Here is a 23,803-nt window from a genome sequence, read left to right on the forward strand (position 1 = left end):
TACCGTAACCTAACTCCAAATTGAACCCAAATATGTCAATAATATGCAATATAATGTCATATTGAAGTTGTATTTATCAATTATTAACTTCAAAAATCAAAAAAAAAAATTTTGAAAATAAAAAAAAATATTGTACCTGTATCGGACCGGGATGCCTAGGCATACCGTGTGTCGGTACGGTATGATACCGATATCGTACTGTACCGGTCCGGGACCAGCACGCCGTCCGATACCGGTACAGCGAACCTTGGTTTCAATGATTAATTAAACCTTGCATAGCTTTCAAGAAACTATGCATATGAGATGACTCTAGGTCACTCCACGATTTTCATTTGCTATTTCTGGATTCACCGTCATACAATTCTTTGCATTATCATAACCTCCAGTGGATTGTTGCTTGATCCTTCATTATAATAATTACAGCATAACTCATATTTGATGCAATTCTTGTTCCTCATGACTGGCCAAAGTACATACTTTCATGTTGGGACCCTTGACTTAGCTGTGGCCCTTTTCACATTTCTCAAGGAGACTGTCTAGTTCCAGAAAGACCGGCAATGGATAAAAGCGAAAAGATTGTTGGCAGCATTTAGAGTCATATCAATTATACAAGCAGAAGACATCATTCTTAATAAGTATAGTAATGTATTGTTGCTGAATTAGTAATTTGTATGTTATTATTATTGAAGTATGATATTACTGCTTATGAGTATGGAGAAGAAAATGGAAACAACAAAAGAAAGAGGGACAGTAGAAAAATAAAAGGAATCAGTTTTAGATTTTTCAAATTAGAGCGCGAATAGAAAATGAAGAAAAATTAATTCTTCTTTTACCTCAGGGGAAAAAAAACATTTTAAGGATGAAACAACACAGAACTATAATTTGGTCATTGGAACAAAAAGGCAGAGCACAAGAAAAGCAGTGCAGAATTTTTAAGCTCTTTCCGAACTGCAATCAGTTAAAGAATAAGACAGCCTGTAGTATGGTTGATTCGCTCGGGATTCCAAGTCCTCTTGAGTTAATGATGTGAAGGAGAAAGAGAATCGAGGGAGATCCTTTTTTGGTTGGGGGAGATCGATAGGCCTACGAAATGATTTTGGCTCTATAATGGCAAGCAAAGGGAAGCACCGATCAACAACATAAGTGCAAGGTTGACGGCTAGGTTGATCATCAAGGAAGCCTACTATAGGAGGAAGAGGAACCCCTGGCCCGCGAATAAAGCATTGAATGGACCAAAATGGAAAATTTTTGGGGAAAGGCATTTTCTCATTTAGGAGCGGAGTTGGGACATAGTTTTCTTTGGCAAAAGGACGAAGAAAAGTAGTTCCAAAAGTTGGATAACTTTAGTTCAAGAATTCAGAAAAGAAAGTACAGCCCCAAGTACCTTATTATTAGGTTGGTCAACGGCTATTAATGTGCATTTATTATCGAACATCAAAGAAAGAAGATAGAAAAATAATTCTCTTTCAGCAAGGAGCAATAAACCCATTTCCAGAGGAAGAACCTTAATACCCTAAACCCGGGTTGGAATACAATTGAAAGAAGAAGGGACTACCTGTTGTTTAAGACCGCCTGGAGCTTGATAGCCTCACTTGAAGTGTACGACAAAAATCCACTGAAAATACATACATGTTAGTTAGTACCTCAAGGGCCGGACAGAAAAGGAAGTCGTAGACACTTTCTTTCAATTAATATCTATTGCCCACCGTCCACTTCTATGAACCGAAATAAAGCTGTCAGAAAATGAGGCTCTCCGGGCATTCACAGAGCATGGTTGACAGAAGGAGAAAAAGAAAAATAGACCTCTAACACTTCTTCTTACGGTTTAACAATAAGTTAACAACAGAAAAAAGAAAATGGAAAGGAAGAGAGAAGCCAGAGAGAAGATCTAGATAGAGAGAGTAAGGAACATATCTTGTCCTTGTTTTCTGTTAATAACTCCTAAGCTTCTCACAGCCGAGCTCCATTCATGTTGTGGTGGCTGCAGGTCAAATCTTCTGTCTCAGCTTTGTTACCATCCTCAACTGATGGTGGAGGGTGGGGTATGGCAAAACATTGCTGCCCCCTGTTAGCCTGGTGAGAGGGTTGGACATCTTGCCTAGACCATTGCTCGCCCTATGATGCCCTCTTTTGTTTGGCTTTTTATTTGACCAAGTGGGGTTGGAAAGTTTGACCAGACGGGCATGAGAATTTGGGCCAGATCTCAGTCTTACCTTGAGTCTGGCCTGTTGATACGTCCTGGGCTGGGCTAGTGCCTTGGGAAGAAAGGCTGCTCAAGCATGCCCCACTTGCCCAGGTGATTATCTAGAAACTTGGCTCTCACTCGCACAATGGGCCCATAGGTGGCCAGGTAGCCACTAGTGAATTGTTACAACTACGGCAGTTCTTGCACTAAATGAACTGCTGGGGGACATGCTCTGGCCTTTTATTATTCTCCATATATTGAACTCTGGTCAATTCTATACTTTGCCCTGTACTCATGCAAAGCCTGAGATAAATGCATGGAGGATGGTAGTATTTGGATCTTCTCCAAGCATCGTAGAATTGACAATTTACTGGAGCATTGGTTTTCAACCATGTGGAATACGTACTCTTGACATTTAATCTAAGGCATAGACATGCTTCAGTGGGCCCATTCGTAATCTACATGGTCATGTTGCTGGAACAACCTACACACTACTTGTTACCACAAGAAATCCCTCTTGGTTTGTGTAACTTAAAGGTAGTCGATCCTGGGTTTTGACGGATTTCGTGGTTCATGACACATTGTGGTTTGTCAAAATGTGGATATATTATGTAACGATGTCACTCTACGAGTCTCTGATGATCTAGAGCAAATCACTTTAAACAGTCTTTGATCTATATGTGAGTCATGGAAATGGAACATGTAGCTAAGCTTTATGGTTTTTGTTATTTATGCTTAAAATGTATCAAGCAAAATTTTTTTATTAATTGTAATGCTTTCTTATCTGTTTTTTTTTTTTTTTTTAATTTAATAACTTAGGTTAACAATGTAGTTTATATTTGATTCAGACATGGCCAACAGAAGCAGAAATGGCTGAAGCCGATGCAAACAATAAAGAGAGAAAAATAATCAGAAAGAAAATCCCTTGGGGCACCTCAGAGTACCAGGTCTTTCTCCCCTCATATTATTTTTGAATGTTTCCCCTGGTATTCCTTGGAGAAAGGGGCCTGTAATAAACTACAAGCAAGTTCTTCCTCATTATATCTACAGGCTGCTTGGATTGTGGAAGACACAGACAATAAGGATTCAGGAAGCAGTGAAGAAGGTGATGGGATGGTGCTGGATGAGCAGAAAGATAACTTAGTAGAGGAAAAGTATGATTATTTGGATGTAGATGAGAATTCGAATATCATGGAAAATTTTGATGAAGCAACCGAGGCTGATACTGAGATGGCAGTGAGTTTTAAAATTTTTACTCTTTGCTGGTGTAATATGTTAATTTTTACCTAGTGTTGCTATTTGTTGTATATTTATTCTTGTTTCTTTTAAATACTTTTTAAATGCTGAGATTTGCTGGCTGTATGTTCTGTATCTCTTTTCTCTTATTTTTAAAGTATGTTAAGTGGGAACAGCTCCAGGTTTAAGTTGATATTTTGATACCAGTTGTTGTGGGATGTGCATAAGCAAGTCTGCTTCATATGTCATTTCTAATATTGTGGGGGCTTGCATGTCTTCAGAATATTGTTATCTTCCTTTAAGTTATCATGTCTATTTTTTTCTTTTTTTTTTGCATGGTTTGTTAGTTGTGCATGCATTGCGGCTTCCCTTTACTTTGTCCTGAACAATGCAATAGTACAATGCTTCTGCAGATTATGCAGGTTATATTCTCTTCTGTGGTATATATATTCAGTTTATAGTGTATAAGTTCACAATAACATGCTTCTTTTAGGTATTGTGTTCTGTTCGTAATAGCATGTTTCTTTTAGATGTTCACCTTATTCTTTTACAAACTAAAAATCTCAAAATAAAATACAAAATGCAATTACAGGATGATGAGAGCCTGACAAAGGAGCAGATAGAGGCAGAGATCAGGAAGATTAAAGATGCAAATGCTGAAGATGAAGGTACACATTTTGCTTATCATTTAGATTTGGTTTTTATGATTGCAATTTGAAGCACAAAATGAAGCAAAAATAGTGATAGTTTTTGATTAAAGAATTGCATTCTTTAACAAAGAATAGGGTATTGTCTGATGTCTTGTTTGTAGAAACAAGAAATGTAACTACTAAAATTTCATTGAGGAGATGCAAAATAAGGTTTGCAGTCTCGATACCTGACCAATATAATACTGTACCCAGCTCGGTAAAGACTAGAACTGAGCAGTTCGGGCCCCATTTCATGCCAAGACCATAAATTGTCTTGGTTCATGGTATGGTGCGATACTGACTGAACCGAGCGGTTCGGTCTGGTATCAGATACCATAATATAAATCCCTTTCTTTTGGCGAGAAGACCAACGACCTCCAATAATTTTATTGAAAATATTGATGCACATCTTAATAGCTGACATTGCTTCAGAGGCTTACAGTTATTTAGTGCTCTAAGTTTATGGGAAAATAGAAGGTAGGAGGTGTCCGTGTAAAGGTGATCGGTGCTTGAATAATTCAGATGGCAATGGAAGATACATCTGATGAAAGTGTTAATAATTGTTTAGAAAACTTCCTACAAAGTTGTCATGATTGCTGGGAGCTTTTAAACTGATAATGCCCAAGTATGGAAGGCACAATGATCGTTGCCAAATTTATGTTCAAGATGACATGACTGACATAAAATATAATGACATTAGTTATTCCAAGAAATGAGTTATCATGATGCATGTTGGGTTTTCGTTGATTAATATTAACATCTTCTGGAGCCAACTGTCCTCTTTAGACATTAGATGTTGGATGTCCTAGAATCATTCTGAGATTTTAATTGCTTCTTTTGGTTTAGACTGTTTAGTAAGATAGTGACTTTTACTTATGGTGCAGAAGGTGATAACATCCTCTTAAGTTATCACATGCTAGTCACATGAGAACTCAAGTCACATGGCACATTACTTATGAAATGGTGTTTATAACTTAATAAAAGAGAGGAGCTCCTGGAAAAGAAAAAGGGTCGATATTAGACAGCCGAATTGCAATCGAACAGCTTTGGCATCATTAATTTTGTGGTTTATGTGACACTTTAGAAGTCTGGTCCTTCATTTTTCTTTTTCCCAAACTGTCTGTGCTTGCTTTTTCATCCTCTGACATCCCTCTTCATTGCATTTTGTTTTTCCCCCGTCTTGTCTCAAGACTGGTATTCATCCTTCTGTTTCCTTCTTCAGGTCACCTCCTATTGCAATTCTTTTTTTTGATTTCTATTACAATGAGAAAACCCTTTAGAATTGCTTATGTTGCCCCAGGGTGAAGTGAGGGCAGCTTGAAGGTTGTACCTGAAAGGACAAAGTCACAAGATAAAATCTTACCTTTTTTTTTTCTTAAGTTGCTTGCTGAAAACAGTTGTTATAGTGTATCGTATATTCAAAATGCAGGGGAAGTGGAGAGGGTAACAGATGTAAATATAAGAAGCTTTTAGTGAGGAGAAGGGGAATGAAGAGAGTTTAAGAGAGAGACGGAAAGGAAGAAGTGGTGAGGATAAATAATTAAGTATACTTGCAGTCAGTCTTCTTCTTTTTTCCTTCTTAAACCCCATTGAACCTGAGACATTAATTATTTACATCTATAGTTTGGCTTTAATTTTTGTTATTCGAGTTTAATTATTTAAAAGGCCTATTCTAGTTTTACACTTACCTTACAGGTCTTTTTGCTAGGTGTTTAATAGTTGGGCAACTAAGATTAGAATTAACTAATGATCAAACTATAATCTGCTTGATGTTTAACTGATTTCTTTTAATTTTTTGATGTAATTTGAGAAGTTTGCTATTACATAATTCATCAATCAGCATGTAAAATCATAGGCGAGATCCTGATTTTATGGCTACTATTTCTGTGTAATAATGATATCTATTGTTGGCTAGGTTGAACTTTATATTACTGGTAAAAGCAAAGTTTAGCATATGTATACTTAGTCATAAGTAGCAGACTTTTCCATGGTTAATAAATTCCCTATTGTTGAGAATTTCTGATCATCAATCTGAGAATAATATCTATTTCATTTCTAGCATGTTTTAGTTATTTTCTCTTTGTGGATATATTTTACTAAAACTTTTATGCAGTTAGCACAAACCTTGTATGGTTGATGTAGGTTTATTTTTATTAAGCTGGTAATGCATATTTTTAATGGATGCCAAAATTTGATAGCCTTGCTCAGTTTTAAAAATTCTGAAGTTTTGCCTTGAACTGCTATATAACTACTTTCTGTGATTTCCAGAATTTCCGGATGAAGTGGATACACCGATGGATGTTCCAGCTAAAAAGCGATTTGCTAAATACAGAGGACTTAAGTCTTTTAGGACCTCTGCATGGGATCCTAAAGTGAGTATCATAATTAACCAAGATCTTAAGTAGAATACTTTTGTGCCTTTTACACGCAATGACTTCATTTGTTTTTTTTAAAAATAACTTATCCATGGCAGGAATCTTTGCCACCGGAATATGCTAGAATTTTTGCTTTTGATAATTTTGCAAGAACACAGAAGCATGTCCTTGCAAAAGTTCTTGATATTGATCAAGGGAGCATGAATGATTGTGCACCAGTAGGAACGTATGTGAGACTCTATGTAAAGGATGTGCCTATTGATGTCGCCACTAAGCTATGCCTCCTTTCAGAAAAGTTGCCTGTGGTTGCAAGTGGGCTTCTACAACATGAGATGAAGATGTCTATCCTTCATTTCAGGTATTCATGCCCATTATTCTTTTTATAATTCATATCCACGGAACAATTCATATTACACAGGACCGTTTGATAGTGTATAGTGACAATGGCACATGTTTGTCTTGATGCATTAGTAATAATTATTTTTTTCTATCCTTTTGCTCTATTATTTTGTTCTCATTCTTAGTTGATATTAAAGAAGATATGCTATATCGTACTGAACTGGAGGATACGGGATGTACCGTACGGTACCCGTAATATGGTACGGGGGGCATATTGACACTTGATATGCCGAACCAACCCTTGTGTCAGGTCTCCTGATAGTGACAGGATGGCACTGGTATGGGGCTCAATATTGAGACGGTGTACCTTACTAAAGATGCTGCCTAAAAAGTGATTTCATACTTGGAGCAAGGGTGGAAGGAAGAATTCTTCAATCATGTCAATCCCTTTCACTTGCTGATGGGATCTAAGTCATAAAGTATATGTTGATTGGAAGGGGTTAAGAGTTTGCGTTGGAGTGTAAATGTTGGTTCTTTGTAATGGTTGAATGGTAGCACAAAAGTGCGTCAACTCTTCTAAGGTTTTAGTTACATGTAACTTGTATGACAACTTATCATGCAATATTTTTTTTATTAATCAAAATCTAATCAAGCAGCCAAGTGGCTGCCTTGCATTCTGTTGCCTTGCCATGCCAAGTGGATATCCGCTTAGTTGATCAATCTTAGAGGTAGTGGCATTTTATAATAATTTTTTGTTGCCTCTTCTGAATGCTTAGGGGGGTGACAATTGGTGAGGCCGGGTTGAGATATGGGTGGGGTGGGATACCTATCAACCCAAGTCCTACCTTTTTATTAGGTGGTCAAAAATCCAAAATTGAATCCAATGTTTTTATTCAATAGGTAACTTGGCATGAGCCAATGCATAACTCGTTTAATAAACAAGTTGGATCATGTTAAACAAGCCTTAAACAGCTCAAATGGGTCAAATAGGTCTTACGAAGGTTGTCATAACTGTATCAACTCAACCCAATTATTAAACAGGTTGAATTAGGTTAGTTGGGTCAAGACTTTAAACCTAATAAGGGTTAAGTTGGGTCAACCCATTTCCAACTTGGGCCAATTTATGCCAAACCTAAACCTGCTTATCTCGGGTCGATTTCATGTTGATTGGCAGGTGAGTCATAGTCAATCTTGTCAATGTTGTAGCATTATCACAATAAATGGTCTATCCTAACAACTCAGCTTCGGTACGGTATATTAAAGGTGCCTTAGTGGCCTAAATGCTTGAGCAGACCATTGAGTACATCACTGAAGGTCCAACTGCCTTGGTAGCCCTTGTATCCGTGTTAGCCATCTTGAGGGTGCCTGAATGACCTACCAGGAATGGATGAATCAGTTTGTAATATCTTGTGGGGCAAGTTTGGTTTCGGGTATACCTTGGGATATATTTGGTATTAGGTGGATTAAGTGGGCTGGTTGTGATCATGACCCAGATTCGCTGTCTCGTTACCAGATCCTATACTTGTACCATCTTATTGTAGTGTCGGTATACGGTTCAGTACGATACATCAATGTTGGTATGGTATGGTAAGGCATAACGGTATGGTACCTCTATGGTATGATACGCCCTATATTGGGCAGTATGGCAAATCATGATCATGACCATCTTTTTGATTGGTGTTCAATCATGTAAGTTATACCTATTAACTTCATCACTTTGACTCGTTTATTTCACACTTCAGTGATACTTCATTTCTTAGAGTTCTTTATTGCGTCAACTACTTGAATTATTGAGATTTTTTTGATAGTCAAATTTATACCACTGTATGATTTGTGTGAAAAATCTGTAATTTATCAACAGACCACATTGCACTAAAATAAATTCTCAAACACATGTAAAGGCATTTTTTTTGGTTTACCTTTTATTCTCTTCATGTAATTATGTACCTATTCTCTTCATGGTATTATTCTCTGCCTGTGTGTGTTCGTGAACCATAATTTGACCATGTTTCTTGATTACTTACGTGACAGGACTACTAATTGAGTTCTCATGTACTTTACCGCTAAATCTTATCCAAGTCATTTCTTCTTACGTGAAAAACTCTGTTTCATTTATGGTTTCATACTACATTGTCTACATTTGAGTGTTCTTTTGTCTTTTCCTAATTTTCAATCTGTAAACCCATAACTAAGATGTCTGTCTATTTTGTGTCCAGACTTTTAGTTTCCATCCATTTACCGTGGGTGCTTCTTTCTATTTGCATTATTTGTTTACCACTGTCCACCTAGGAATGATAACAGGTAGGTGGAGGCTACCGGTTGGATGATGTAAATGCTTTTTCATTCTTGACTTGCCAACATATAACTTTGCCCAACTGTGAACTTACAAACTAGTTAACCCCTTTGACCCACTCCAACTTGCATGACTTGAAATTAGTAAGGTAGTGGCATTTGGTAAAGATAGACAGGAGGGTGGTTGATGGAGATGAGGCACCGGGTTTATGCCTTGTGGGAAACAGTATAGAGGGATGGGATCTGTTTTCTTGTTGGAGATGGTCCTTGTTGAACTCAAGCAACTAGGGCCAATACTTCAGGAGAATGGGGACTCGAGGGAAGATGGAAAAGTCTTTTGGCTATGTTATTGCCAGTGGGTTTGAGGGTGAGTCTTGATGCCAGGGTAAGCTTGCTCCATTGGGACTTAGGTGTCATGGGTTCGAAACATGGAAACAGCCCTTGGCATATGGTGGTAAGATTGTGTTTGTCTAACATTCCCTAAACCCTGCAGTGGCAAGAGCCTCTTGCGCTTGGTAGCCATTTTGTTTTAATTGCCAATATGTTTCTATCTTGTCCCTTATAAGCACATATACATTTGGCATAACTCCAAGAATAAAGATCAGTATATTATAATTTCCAGATTTATAAGGTTGGTTTCAAATTAGTACTCATCTTTCAAAACATTAGCTGGCTTGGACCATGCCCATTCTGTTAGAAACTATGGTTGATATGCGCAGCGAAAGAAAACAAAAATTTGTGATTAATATGCCGCAGATGAATTAAAAAAAAAAAAAGATGAATCACGTGAGATCTCATTTCGAATTAACCTCGGATCTCTCATTGTTATTAAGATTAAGATTAGGAAAAGGAAGATCAAATCTTTATCTTTGCGTGGGTAGTTTTTTATTGTAATTTGATGATCGTGGATTTCTTCACGATTTTTTTGAAGCTGCACAAGCCTTTGGCCTCTATAGATATCAACATAGGAAAGATTAAGGACTCTCCCCAAATCCCTTCTTGGCTTGATCCTCTTGAGCTCCACCCACCTTGGGTGTGAGATCACAAGAAAGAGAGAGAGAGAGAGAGACTTGGATTTTTTTCTCGCACACCTCTTTTGGACGTTAGCCCCCCTTTTATAGGATAGAATCCTTGTGGCGCTCAGCCACTTGGGTGCCACATTTTGGACCAAAGTCAAATCCCCTTGTGATGCCCAACTCTTGGGCATGAATTCCTAGAGGGGTGAAAGACCTCTTACATGGAATATGGGGCATGAAGGAAGTTTCACGTGAGGAGATAGGGCACACAAAGACTCTATATGAAACTCTTTTACATGGACTAAGGGGCGTCAAATCTCAAGAGGCGTCAAAAGTCCTCCCAAGTTAAAACTCCTTTTAATGTGGGGAAATTAGTGCACATAGAAGGTGTGAAAGATAGCGTTAGGCTTTTATTAGATCTGATCTGTAGTGAACAAATTCACATAGGAGTCCTAGTTCCATAAGTCTTTGATATGTCAAATCCTTTGACCAATCAACGACTTGTTTGAGGACTCTTGGGTGCTAGCCTAGGGCGTCCAACTCTTGGATGTACGCCCTCTATCTCCTTGGCATGAAGATTTCTTGGTGCACAATTCTTTGGCGTGCAATCTCTCTTGGTGTCAACCATTGACCAATCAAATCCTTATTGCATAAGGAGTCCAAGTGGGTTGGAGATTCTAGGGTTTAACAATATACTAGCATGAAAATCTAAAAATCCAAAACCTTTTAGGGTTTTGCATAAGTCCTAATTCAATTAGGACTTCCAAGGCCTAATCTTAAGTCCTTGACCAATTTTTTTTTGTGTGACCCCACAGATTTTATTCTGTTTGGTAGTGAGATATATTGTGATCTCCATCATCAATATCATTGAAACTCCCTTTAGTGGATTGGAATAATTTTAACTCAATAAGATTATTGATCTTGAGATAATTCTCATGAGTCCCACAATCCACCTAGCAGCTTGTAGTGGCATTTTAGCAGAATTGAATGGATAAACCTCTAGGTGTAGTTATCGTATGATTCAGTTCTTCGATTGAGAATCTTGACTTGACGCAGGTTATGGAATTACTCGTCAAACCTCATCATTTATCATATATTAAATTTATTCGATTCGAGTTTTTGATGTGAAAATGATGGAAAGTCTTTTCCATTATTCATATTATCCTGATCAAGATCTTCTGAACTCAGTCTCATAAATCATATAAGACCATCTCCCTTATCTACTAGTGACGATAGATTCCATATAGGTGCACATCCTATTCTTACAATGAACCTACTGCAGTCAACATGTACTACAAGGATCTATATGGCTAGGGATCAAATGTATGTATAGTCAAACTACCGCAATCTCATTGTGAATAGCTGAGACATTGTAGGTTCAAAGATTAGTTACACTACTATAATATCGAATAAATCACTGATGAATGAGTAGACATCCAGATGATTTTTCATATTGGTTACGCTCGATATCTTTGTTCTCTAATAACTATATTCACTCGCTCCAGTGTCCTTCCACTGTAGATTCGAGACTCGTCTATCCTAAAAAGAAAGCGATTTGTGCATCAATCTTATCGGATCCATCACCATCTTCGTGATGATCCATTGATCGAGAGTATTTAGAAATTAATAACTAATGACACGTATCTCAAATTTTCAACTCTTGAAAATGTGTCATCTTATTAATTTTTTGGACGATTCATGGACACATATACAACATGAATGAAATTAATAATCCAATTTCATTAATAATGAAAATGTCAAATTCAAAATGATGTCCTAGAATAAGCACGTATGTTGGTCTGATTGGTTTCTAGAGCATACATCTAACAATCTTCTACTTGCACTAAAGCTAATCAGCTATATATCTAAGCTCCATTTTCTTAAGATGTGCTTCAGTCTTCTGCTGGCTAAGTAATTTTGTCAGTGGATCTCCACGTTATTCATGGAGTCTATTCTTTGCACCTCGATGTACTTCCCGAGGTAGTCGCGTATAATATGAAATTGTTTCTCTTTATGCTTGGACTTTTGATGAGATCTGATCTCCTTAGCTAGAGCTATGGCGTAATTGTTGTCGCAGGACAATTATGGCATCTGATGATATTACATCGAGTTTTGCAATGAACTTTTTGAACTAGAAGGCTTCTTTTGCAGCTTTAAAAGTGACGATGTACTCGCTTTCATGATTGAATTTGTAATAATCGATTGTTTGAAATTCTTTCAATTTGCTGAATCTCTATTGCACAAGAAAACACATCTTGATGTAGATTTTTTATCGTCAATGTCAGACATAAAGTCTGAATCTATGAATCCTTGTACCTTCAGCTCTCTCTAAAGATCAAGAATATATCTTTAGTTCTTCTCATGTACTTAAAAATGTTCTTCACAGTTGTCTAGTGCGCTTTATCTGAATTTGACTGATATCTGCCTGTGACATTTACAGCAAGAGCTATATTAGGTCGTCTACATAGTATTGCATACATAAGATTTTCTATAGCTATGTACATGGCATACGTGAGGCTCCCTATAGTCGAAGCATGAGGGATCTTGTTCATGCATTAAATCCTTTCAGATGTACTGGGGCACATCTTTTTGGAGAGATGAATCCTATGCCTAAGGGATAGAAGTTTTCTTTTGGAGTTTTTCATGTTGAACCTCTCCAACACCTCCTCTATGCGTATCTTCTGTGAGAGACCTAGCATTCTCTTAGATCTATTTTTATAGATCTTTATTCTCAAAATGTAGGATGCTTCTCTAAGAACTTTCATGGAGAATTCTTTAGACTACTATATCTTAATCAAAGTCAGCATGAGAATATCATTCCTAACAAGGAGGATGTCATCTATATATAATATGAAAAATGTGACAGCACTCCCACTGATTTTCTTATAGACACATGGCTCTTCATTCTTAATGAAATCAAATGGTTTGATTACATTATTAAAATGAGTATTTCAACTCCGAGATGCTTGCTTCAGTCTATATATAGATCTTTACAGCTTGCATACCTTGTGACTTTTGTCACTGAAAGTGATATCCAGAGGCTGCTCTATAGAGATATCTTCTTCAAGGTATTCATTCAAGAAGATTATTTTTATATCCATCTGCTAGATTTCATAATCATAGTATACTGCAATAGCAAGTAGTGTTCGGATGGATTTTAGCATAGCTACAGGCAAAAAAATCTTTTGATAGTCAATGCCTTCGCGTTGACTATAATCTTTCGTTATGAGCTTTGCGTTGTCTCTATCTTTCCATCTGAACATTTTTTTTTGTAGATCCATTTGTATCCAATAAATACTATACCTTCTAACGGATCCTCTAAGGTCCAGACTTAGTTGGAATGCATCGAGTCAATTTTTGACTTAATTTGCTTCCAATCATTTCTCGGAGTCGATGTTTGACATCGTTTCGTTGTAGGTTTTAAGGTCATCTCCATATTTCGTATCTCTAATAAGAAATATTTTTTCTATTTTTTCTGTTAGAATATCTAAGTATCTTTTAGGAAGATGGAAAATTCTATTTGATCTACGAGGTGGAAGAGGAAGTGAATGCGCTGGCTCAACTTGAATAGGTTCAGTAGGTTTCATGACTCATTGCTCTTCGGAGATTCTCTTCGAGCTCAATTTTTTTTCATCTTCATTTTGGATAAACTATTTTTTTTAAGAAGATAGCTTGTTGGCTCACAACTATATTGTAATCTTTTGAAAAGTAAAAGTAGCATTTCATAGACTCTCTAGGATACCCAATGAAACGAGCTTTATTGGATCTAGCCTCTAACTTGTCCATCTGTAGTCACTTGATATGGGCCGGACATCCCCAAATCCTGAGATGATCAAGATTTGATTTTTTATCATGCCACATCTCATATGGCGTGGTAGGAACAGATTTAGAGAGAATCGTACTCAATAGGTAAATAGAAGCAAAGCATGTTTCCAAAGAAATTGATGAAGATTAGTGAAGCTCATCATGGACCGAATCATATCCAATAGAATTTGATTTCTCTACTTTGACATCTCGTTGAGTTGAGGTATTCTTGGAGAAGTCCATTACGAGACTGCTGTTTTTCTTGAGATAATTTTGAATTTTTTCACTAAAGTATTCATCTCTTCGATCTGATCGAAGAACCTTAAGGAGTTTTCTAGTTTGCTTCTTTACCTCATATTTGAGTTCTTTGAACTTTTCAAAAGTTTTAGATTTATTTCTCATCAGATACACATACCCATATTATGAATAGTCATTGATAAAGATAATGAAGTAAAGATAATCACTCCTGGCCTGCACATCAAATGGGCTATGCATCAAGACAAGTATCTTAGTCGTCCTCTCTCCTTATCCTATAAAAGATTTGATCATTTTTTCTTGAAGACTGGATTCACAAACTGGATATGATACATTGTTTAATGAACCAAGAAGCCCATCTTTCTCCAATCTGTTTATCCTATCTTCTCCAATATGATCAAGCCTAAGATGCTACATATATTTTAGGCTCATCTCATCTCTAGATCTCTTAGATCCTAGGCACTCACTATCTGCTCTGAAACACTTATAGATGTATCTATATGCAAGTGATAGAGACTGTCAATTATAAAACCACGTGCAGTTAATTTATTTTTAAAATAAATGTAGTAGTTTTTATCAAAATTAAAAATATAACCATCCTATGTCAATGTAGAAACAGAAATCAAATTTTTGCTTGCAACAGGCACATAATAACAGTCTCTAAGAACTAAACTATGACCAGACGGTAGTTGCAGATAAGTGCCCACAGTCATGGCAGCAACGCTTGCCCCGTTGCCAATCCGCAGGGTCACTTCATCTTTCCTCAACTCTTTATTTTCCTTTAGACCTTGCATTGAAGTGTATAAATGAGAACTAGAGCCAGAGTTCGAAGCCTAACTGGAAGTAAAAGAAATCGTAAGGTTAGTTTTAATTACAAAGCAGGTTAGACATACTTTCAGAAGGCATATACTTTTTCTTCAGGGATTTCAGTTAGATAGGACAGTGTTTTTTCCAATGGCCGTCAACATTGTAGTAGAAACATTTTTCTTTTTTAGCGGTTATTCTTTTAGAAGCTTTCTTCTTGCTCTCGGTCTTTTACTTGTTCACGTGCTTCTTCTTTCAATTAAACTTTCTTTTGGAAGATGAAGCCCGCTCCACAGTGAGAACGGTCCCTCTTGAACTTTTCAAGGCCCCTTCATCAGTCACCAACATGTTCAACAATTTGGCTAAGGTGCAATCAATCTTATTTATATGGTAGTTTACTATAAATTTTTCATACGAATCAGGAAAAGATTGCAAGATCAAATCCGTTTGCAATTCCTTATGCATGGTCATGCCGAGCTTCTCAAGCTCCTCTAAATCTTTGATCATTATCAAACAATGACCATGGATAGATTGTCCTTTGCGCATTTTAGCATTGAAGAGCTTTTTGGATACTTCATAGCACGCTGATCGATTTTGCTCACCATACAACTTGAGGTGAGTCAGCATGGTCCTGGCAATCTTCATATCCTCATGCTGGCATTGAAGTTCATTTAACATCGACGCCAAAATGTAGCACCTAATCTTATTATCGTCATCCGTCTATTTTTCAGTGCTGTCCTTTGGTCAACTATAGGATGAATTGGTAACATAGGGGGATCCTGGTCGAGAACATAGCTTAATTTCTCGAGACTTAAAACTATTTTTAAGTTTCTGAGTCAGTCTTTATAATTAGATCCGGTTAGACGATTGGTTTCAAGAATACGAGATAGAGGGTGGAAGCTGACAGTCTATTCTGTAGAGAGTAAAGATTCAAGTTAGATTTTTGTATTTGCTTTAAAGAGTTTGTTTTAGGGTTTCTTTTAAAAACAAATGTACCTCTCACTATTTTCTCGAATCTCTTATACTCAGGCAAAGAAACGAAAATCTTTCGCAGTTAGGATTTCAAGTGGGTATTGCGGTCCCATCAATTTGAATACCACCTCACCTAATATTTATTGATGATACGCAAATCAATGAGTAGACAACTCTTGTCCAATACTTCTCAAGTATATTGCAGTCATCTTTGGTTTTTAAATCATATAGGTCTCATCTAACAGTTATTGATCTCATTTCTTAGTTAAGTCAGATCCACCATTCAACTGCGTAGGCAAAACCGTCATTGGGTCCCTCACCTAACAGTTATTGGGTTTAACCTCATCTTTACCCCACAGCATCTCATGCTAATAGAGTGGTTGCACCTTTCTGACGCAACTGATCACTGTGACCAGCCAGGAACATCAATATCAGTAAAATGCCTGCACATCTACAATGGTGGAAGATCGTTCGACTTAATATATTTTGAGGAGTTTTAAATTTAGATATCAAAATTTAGTTATTTACATTTAATGCAAATAAAAATCTGCAAAATGCAACTAAGAAAATTGGTGATGATCATAGATCTAAGAAAAGAATTTGGGCTCGAGCCACTGAGCCGAATCAGGATCTATGGGTCAAATGTATAAGCACACATGCTAATCAGTTTGATTGTCTTCAACTCTTTGATTTGATCTTGAGTAAGTCCTTGATCTGATCAAGCCTCAACCAATTGCTCGACTCGATCCATGCTTGTTGTGTGCCGTAGGCTTGATCAATCGTTGACGTGTAACCATACACATAATACGACCCATATAATTCATAGCATAGCAATTAGTTACAAGCCACTAAATCAAATGAGACTCACAGATCTCCAAATTATATAAATCTGCTCATGCTCACAGGCACCCAAAAATTAAACAATTTTAATATATGGGATTCGGAAACACGATATATCATAGAGGTAAGAAAAAGGGTCGCAATCCTATGATCATCACCATATGTATCTCATACATAAGTCACATGTATCTCATACATAAAAATAATAAATAATAGATCTGGATATTAGACTAATCATTTAACATAGATTCGAAACTTATCATGCGATCAAATCACCATAACTTTTTGATCTTATCGATCGTCGATATTGACTAATCAAATCAGCCAACAATATCAGAATTTATGTTCTTCAAATCTCGTTGAATGATCCATAAAATCCAAATCAGCAATCTAATATGAAATTATGTGAGGGTGACTCTGATACCACTATTAGAAATTAGGGGTTGGTATGCGTGGCGAAAGGAAATAAAAATTTGTGATTAACATACAGCGGATGAATAAAAATTTTAGATTAATCACGCGAGATCTCATCTCGAATCAACCTCGGATCCCTCATCGTTATTAAGATTAAGGTTAGGAGAAGAAAGATCAAATCTTCACCTTTGCACGAGTAGTTCTTCACTGCAATCTGATGATCGTGGATGTTTTCACGATTTTTTTGAAGCCGCACAAGCATCCGGTCTCTATATGTATCCACACAAGAAAAATCAAGGACTCTTTCCAAATCCCTTCTTGGTTTCATCCTCTTGAGCTCCAATCACCTTGGGCACGAGAGCACAAGAAAGAGAGAGACTTGGATTTTTTTTCTTGCACACCTCCTTTGGACGTTAGCCCTCCTTTTATAGGATAGAATTCTTGTGGCGCTCAACCACTTGGGCGCCACATTTTGGACCAAAGTCAAATCCCCTTGTGATGCCCAACACTTGGGCATGAATTCCCAGGAGGCGTGAAAGACATCTTACGTGGAATATAGGGCGTGAAGGAAGTTTCACGTAAGGAGGTGGGGCGCACAAGGACTCCACATGAAACTCTTTCATGTGGACTAAGGGGCATCAAATCTCAAGAGGCGTCAAGAGTCCTCCTAAGTTAAAACTCTTTTTAATGTGGGGAAATCAGTGCACATAGAAGGCGGGAAAGTAAGAGGCGTTAGGCTTTTATTAGATTTGATCTCAAGTGAACAAATTCATATAGGAGTCTTAGTTCCATAAGTCTTTGATATGTCAAACCCTTTGACTAGTCAAAGACTTGTTTGAGAAGGACTCTTCGGTGCTAGCCTTGGGCATCCAACTCTTGGACGCATGCCCTCTATCTCCTTGGCTTTTTTGGTGCATAATTCTTTGCGTGCAATCTCTTTTGGCGTCAATCATTGACCAATCAAATCTTTATCGCATAAGGAGTCCAAGTGGGGTGGGGATTCTAGGGTTTAATCATGTGCAAGCATAGAAATCCAAAATCCTTTAGGATTTTTCATAAATCCTAATTCAATTAGGATCTCTAAGGCCTAATCTTAAGTCCTTGATCAATTTTCTTTTGTATGTGACCCCATAGGTTCTATTATATTCGATAGTGAGATATATTATGATCTCCATCATCAATATCATTAAAATTTTTTTAATGGATTGGAATAATTCCAACTCAATAAGAATTGTTGACCTTGAGATAATTCTCATGAGTCCCACAATCCATTATTGATGTCTAGTAGCATATAGTGACATTTCAGTAGAATTGAATGGATAAACCTCTAGGTGCAGTTACCGTATGATTCAGTCCTATTGAGTCTTGATTGACAGAGGTTTTGGAATTACTCGTCAAATTTCATCATCTGTCATATGTCAAATTTATTCGATTTGAGTTTCTAATGCAAAAATGATGGAAATCTTTTTTCACTATTCACACTGTCGTGGTCAAGGTCTCCTGAACTATCTCATAAATCACATAGGACCATTTTCCTTATTTATCAAGGATGATAGATTCTATATAGGTGTATATCTTAGTCTTACAATAAACCTACTATAACCAACATGCATCAAAAAGATCCATATGGTTATGGACCAAGTGTATGTACGATCAAACTACAGCAATCCCATTGTGAATAGTCGAGGCACCATAGGTCCAAGGACTAGTCACACTACGGCAACATCGAGTAAGTTTCTGATGAGCAAGTAGACATCCAAGTGACTTCTCGTAATGATCACGTTCGGTACTATTGTTCTCTAATAACCACCTGCACTCTTATTCCAGTGTCCTTGCACTGTAAACTCGAAACTCGTCTATCCTAAATGGAAGGTGATTCGTGCCTCAATTTTATTGGATCCATCACCGTCCTTGCGATGATCTATTGATAAGGAGCATTTAGGAATTAATTACCAATGATACATGCCTCAAATTCTTAACTCTTGAGAATGTGTCATCATCTTGTTAATTCCTTGGACGATTCATGGACACATACACAATATGAATGAAATTAATAAACTAATTTCATTAATAATGAGAATGTCAAATACAAAATTTGTCTTAAAATAAATGTATGTGTCGGCCTGATTGACTTTTAGGACATACATCTAACACATTCACTATGTGCATTGAGAAGTATGACCTGAATCCAAATCAAAAAAATATGTTGTGACCCAGGGCCTGTACAAATCACGTTGCTTTTCTAGGTTGAGTCACAATTTGCAACCCCTGGCATTCTTGTCATTTCTTCTTGTTGCTTGTTGGCTCTCCTGTTGATGGACATTTTTGTCCATAAAATATTCTTGTAACTGTCTTGCAAAATTTTTGTTTCAAGCCATGATTGTATTCAATGAAACCTCCAGATACATGTTTTTGTGTAACCTGTTTGAAGTTTATGGACATTCCTATCATCTATAGACAAACCATCTTTCATGGACAAATTTATTATGTAGTATATATTAAAACAAGCTTTAGGGCATTTGACTTTGGAACCTGCCCGTATGGAGAACCATTCTTCTAATTTAGAAACCAGACCTTATTATTAGTCTCTGCCTTCAATTTTTGTGCTTATGTCTGGTTTCTGACATCATAACTTTTGTGGAACCATTTTCTAGTATATCTTTTTCCTCAATCTGCGGACTACTTGTATTCCTCCCTGGCCTTCCATAGACTTTTGCATGGATAAACTGCAGCCAAAATTTTCATGTTTGCACATCATTTTATAACAATTTTTTTTGTATATAATGCAGCATAAAGAAGCATGACTCATATGACGCTCCTATAAAATCCAAAGAGATGTTCATTTTCCATGTTGGGTTCCGCCAGTTCTTTGCAAGGTATTCTACTGATATCACTTTTTTGTAATCCAGGTTACATCCTTTTCACATTTAAAGGTAACTTTTCCAGTTGAGAAAAAAAATCTTCCAAATGTTCTTTTTGGCAGGCCATTATTTTCTTCTGATAATATAAACTCTGATAAGCATAAGATGGAAAGGTTTCTACACCCAGGACGCTTTTCTATAGCTTCGGTTTATGCTCCTATATGTTTTCCTCCACTGCCTCTAATTGTCCTGAAGAATATGCATGGAGAGGCACCATCTATTGCTGCCACTGGTTCATTAAGAAGTGTGGACCCAGACAGGATAATTCTTAAAAAAATTATATTAACCGGGTAATTCTTACTCTCACTTTAGTAATTCTGTGCTTATTAACTATGATATATATTTTTTATTCATGCAGGATAAACTGGTGTTCTGATACATGAGGAATAAGGGTTTCTTATATATTGAGAGCACTGTATTTGTGCTTATGATATGAATGTTATGTTAATGTCAAGGTAAACAGATATCATGACTGTGCTATAGTAGTCATCAATTCCATCTTAGAAAACTGGTATCATCCTATAGATATCCTAGAGATTAATCCTGGATTCAAACAACCAAGTTTTGAAATTATTATTCTTTGAAACAAGTTTAGTCAAAAATAAATTGATATTTAATGAATGGGTTTAAAGCAAGATCTGCGGAACCGAAATCAGGACCTGTGCCGGCCGGCCAGTGGTACGAGTCGGTATAGGTCCATATCGGATCGGACTGGTGGGAACTAACATAGAAGAGAAGAAACTAATTGGGGAGGAAAAGAGAGAGGGGGGAGGGGAGGGATAAGGGGGAGGGAGGGAGAGGGTGGTTGGAGAAGATGTCGGTGGTGGCCACAGGCAGGTGCGCACTAGGAAGGCGCCAAGGCCTTTGCTTCGCCAAATCTTGGCCGAGAGAGATAGATAGGGGAGAGGAGGGAAGGGAAGCCGGTGGAGAGGCTGTCGAAGGGCCTCCAACTGGCTGTCGGACGACAAAATCGCCGATTGCGGCTCTGCGGGCGTGAAACAGGGGCAATCATCCCTATTTTATAAGATTTTTTAAAAAATTCTGATCATAATGAAGCCGGCGCACCCATTGTTGGCTTTACTGTTTCTTCGATTTTTTAAAAAAAATTCTAAAACAATAAAGCCAGCAATAGATTTGTCGGCTTCACTTATTCATCATCGTTTTTAAAAAAACATGATGAATGGGGCAATTATCCCTGTTCCACAGTCTCAGCTCCGTCCACACCTTTTCCACCACCCGATGGCCATGGCAGCCATCTGGCGACCTCTTCGCCTGCGTCACCTTCGTCCGGTACTATTGCTCCATCTTTTTTCTCTCTGGATTAAATATCCTATCGGGCGACACTGAGCCGTAGAGGCTTCCATGGCCCTTCGGCGGCGTTGGCCGGCCCTCTGGGGATGGTGCCTCCTCTTTTCCTCTTTTTTCCTCTCCCTTCTTTGGTGTTCCAATTTGGTCGGCCGAACTGTTTCGGTTTGCAGCTGGTATGGCTCACAACATCTTGAATAGTTCGGTTTGGGACGGTTTGGCGAACACTGGTTCAAAGGGTTGTCCTCTCTTTTCCCTTTCTTGTTCGCATATCACCCTTCCTCTTTTCCTCTTTTTTCCTTTCCCTTCTTTGGTGTTCCGATTTGGTTGGCCGAATTGTTTCGGTTTGCAGCTGGTATGGCTCACAACATCTTGAATAGTTCGGTTTGGGACGGTTTGGCGAACACTGGTTCAAAGGGTTGTCCTCTGTTTTCCCTTTCTTGTTCGCATATCACCCTTAAAGTTTGTCAATCTGTTTGTGGTTCACGGTACCCTATTATTGGTTCACTTGACAAATTCTTTTTATCAGTGAATGATCAGCTTTTAATCATGCTTCTATAACCACTTAGACAAAGTCAAACTGATGGAGTGAGGTTTTCTTATTACCATGTATTCACAAGTATTTAGCCAAACCAAGGTGATGAAATGATTAATCATTTAAAAGGTGGCTGTGATATGTGGGCAGTCTGGTGACCAAATAGTGCATATGCGGTAAGCAGGTCACAGTATGCAGGTGCATATGCAGACAGTATTTTTTTCTTTTTAACTGTTAAAAAATAAATATAATACAAAGAAGGCAACAGCAGTTATAATACAAATATAATTATCATCAGTGCTTGTTAGTTCTTAATATCTAATAACAATACTTATAATGTAGTTAATAACAACAACATTATTTATACGTGTCTCTAGCCACCTGAAATACATGTCTAACCTAGCCATTAGGTTAAATCTGCAATGCTTTTGGACAGCACTTAGTGGACAATACTAAGTACATATAGATGCTGTGCAATCAGGGGACCACATTTGCTTATGTAGCTGCATGCGCCACATTTAGAACATTGGAAATGGTGCTTGATCCTTTATTGGAATAGAATAATGACAATAATGACAGGAGTACTGCCTGTTAGAATTATCCATGTTAAATACTTGAGAAATTATGCTGCCAAGATTTGAACCTTAAAACCTCCTTCATATGGAGGGTTTCGTTCATTTTTCAAAAGCATAATTTGGATAAGTGTTTTAGGATTCAGATTGTACTTTGAACAGCAGAAATTTTCACTTTTTCGTAAACTGAAAGTGAGGTCATTTTTTTGCATTTTCAATTTTTTTTTCCTCTCTTGCATGTGCAATATGAACAAATGGTCACAAAATACTAAAGTATAATTAGCAACTCCTAAAATCTTCATTTTGTATGTTTCTGCATTTTGTCCGTTGGTCTCATTTTCGTTATGGCTTTGTTGCAAGTTAAAGTGCTTTTTTTGCTTTTTGCTGATGCAGTTACCCCCAAAGAGTGTCAAAGTTGAGGGCCACTGTGCGTTTTATGTTTCACAATCCTGATGATGTCAGATGGTTCAAGGCAAAGTCAAATATTGCTCTCAGTTTAATAGCATGCCGTTTTGACTGTTGTTTCGAAACAGACCATTCTAATATATTTTTGTAATTTCTGCAGCCTGTAGATGTCTGGACCAAATGTGGTCGCCGTGGTAGCATAAAGGAACCTGTTGGTACCCACGGTGGGGTGTCTTTGAGTAGTTGCAATAATAAACCCTAAACCAAAAGTTTTATGTGCCCGTTGTTACTGACTCGCTCCCCTCCGCCTTGTTTTTTTTGCAGGAGCTATGAAATGCGTCTTTAATAGCGTGATTCAGCAGCATGACACTGTATGCATGAGCTTGTACAAACGTGCATACCCTAAATGGCCAGAACAACTTTTCCTGTTATGAGGCAGTACAGTGGCTTGAGTCATTCTCATGCCTCTCACTGGGAGTGAAGCGTTGGTTCAGATGATATCGGCTTTCGTCCGATGGTAGCAACTGCAACCTGGACCTGTGTACAGAAAATTTTGATGATTTTTTTTTTTTTTTTGAAATTTGATCTTATGCTTGAAGATTGTTGACCTCCTTTCAGCCATGTGACTTTCTCATCCAGTTTTGTGCATTAATATCAGTCAATGATTTGTGGGGGGTACAGCGATCATGAACTTGGTTGGTTGGTGATGGCATTGGTACTGATGTTGAAAATGTCAAATGATTTTTGTGTCGAACACTTGTTACATTCATTATATTTACCAAATATTTATTTATTGGCTGTTTTTTTGGCTTATCGCTAAAATAGTTAAGATTTTTGAGTACCT

General features: G+C 37.4%; 1 protein-coding gene across 2 annotated transcripts in view; it reads left to right on the forward strand.

The window, feature by feature from the left end:
- The window catches only part of LOC105037191 (uncharacterized), a 49,731-nt gene extending 25,979 nt beyond the window's left edge, over positions 1-23,752 (forward strand). Inside the window, exons 13-22 of one of the 2 annotated variants that reach the window (XM_073260732.1) lie at positions 3,034-3,132; positions 3,236-3,421; positions 4,014-4,089; positions 6,379-6,482; positions 6,584-6,843; positions 20,011-20,097; positions 20,205-20,432; positions 22,948-23,026; positions 23,120-23,183; positions 23,284-23,752. In XM_073260732.1, the coding sequence (XP_073116833.1) occupies positions 3,034-3,132; positions 3,236-3,421; positions 4,014-4,089; positions 6,379-6,482; positions 6,584-6,843; positions 20,011-20,097; positions 20,205-20,432; positions 22,948-23,026; positions 23,120-23,183; positions 23,284-23,393 (1,293 nt within the window). In that variant the 3' untranslated portion in view covers positions 23,394-23,752. The remainder of the gene's footprint in view (positions 1-3,033; positions 3,133-3,235; positions 3,422-4,013; positions 4,090-6,378; positions 6,483-6,583; positions 6,844-20,010; positions 20,098-20,204; positions 20,433-22,947; positions 23,027-23,119; positions 23,184-23,283) is intronic. The other variant, XM_073260733.1, reaches the window with a different exon arrangement.
- The last annotated feature ends 51 nt before the right edge of the window (positions 23,753-23,803 follow it).

This window comes from Elaeis guineensis, chromosome 7, assembly GCF_000442705.2.
Source record: "Elaeis guineensis isolate ETL-2024a chromosome 7, EG11, whole genome shotgun sequence".
Classification (NCBI taxonomy): domain Eukaryota; kingdom Viridiplantae; phylum Streptophyta; class Magnoliopsida; order Arecales; family Arecaceae; genus Elaeis; species Elaeis guineensis.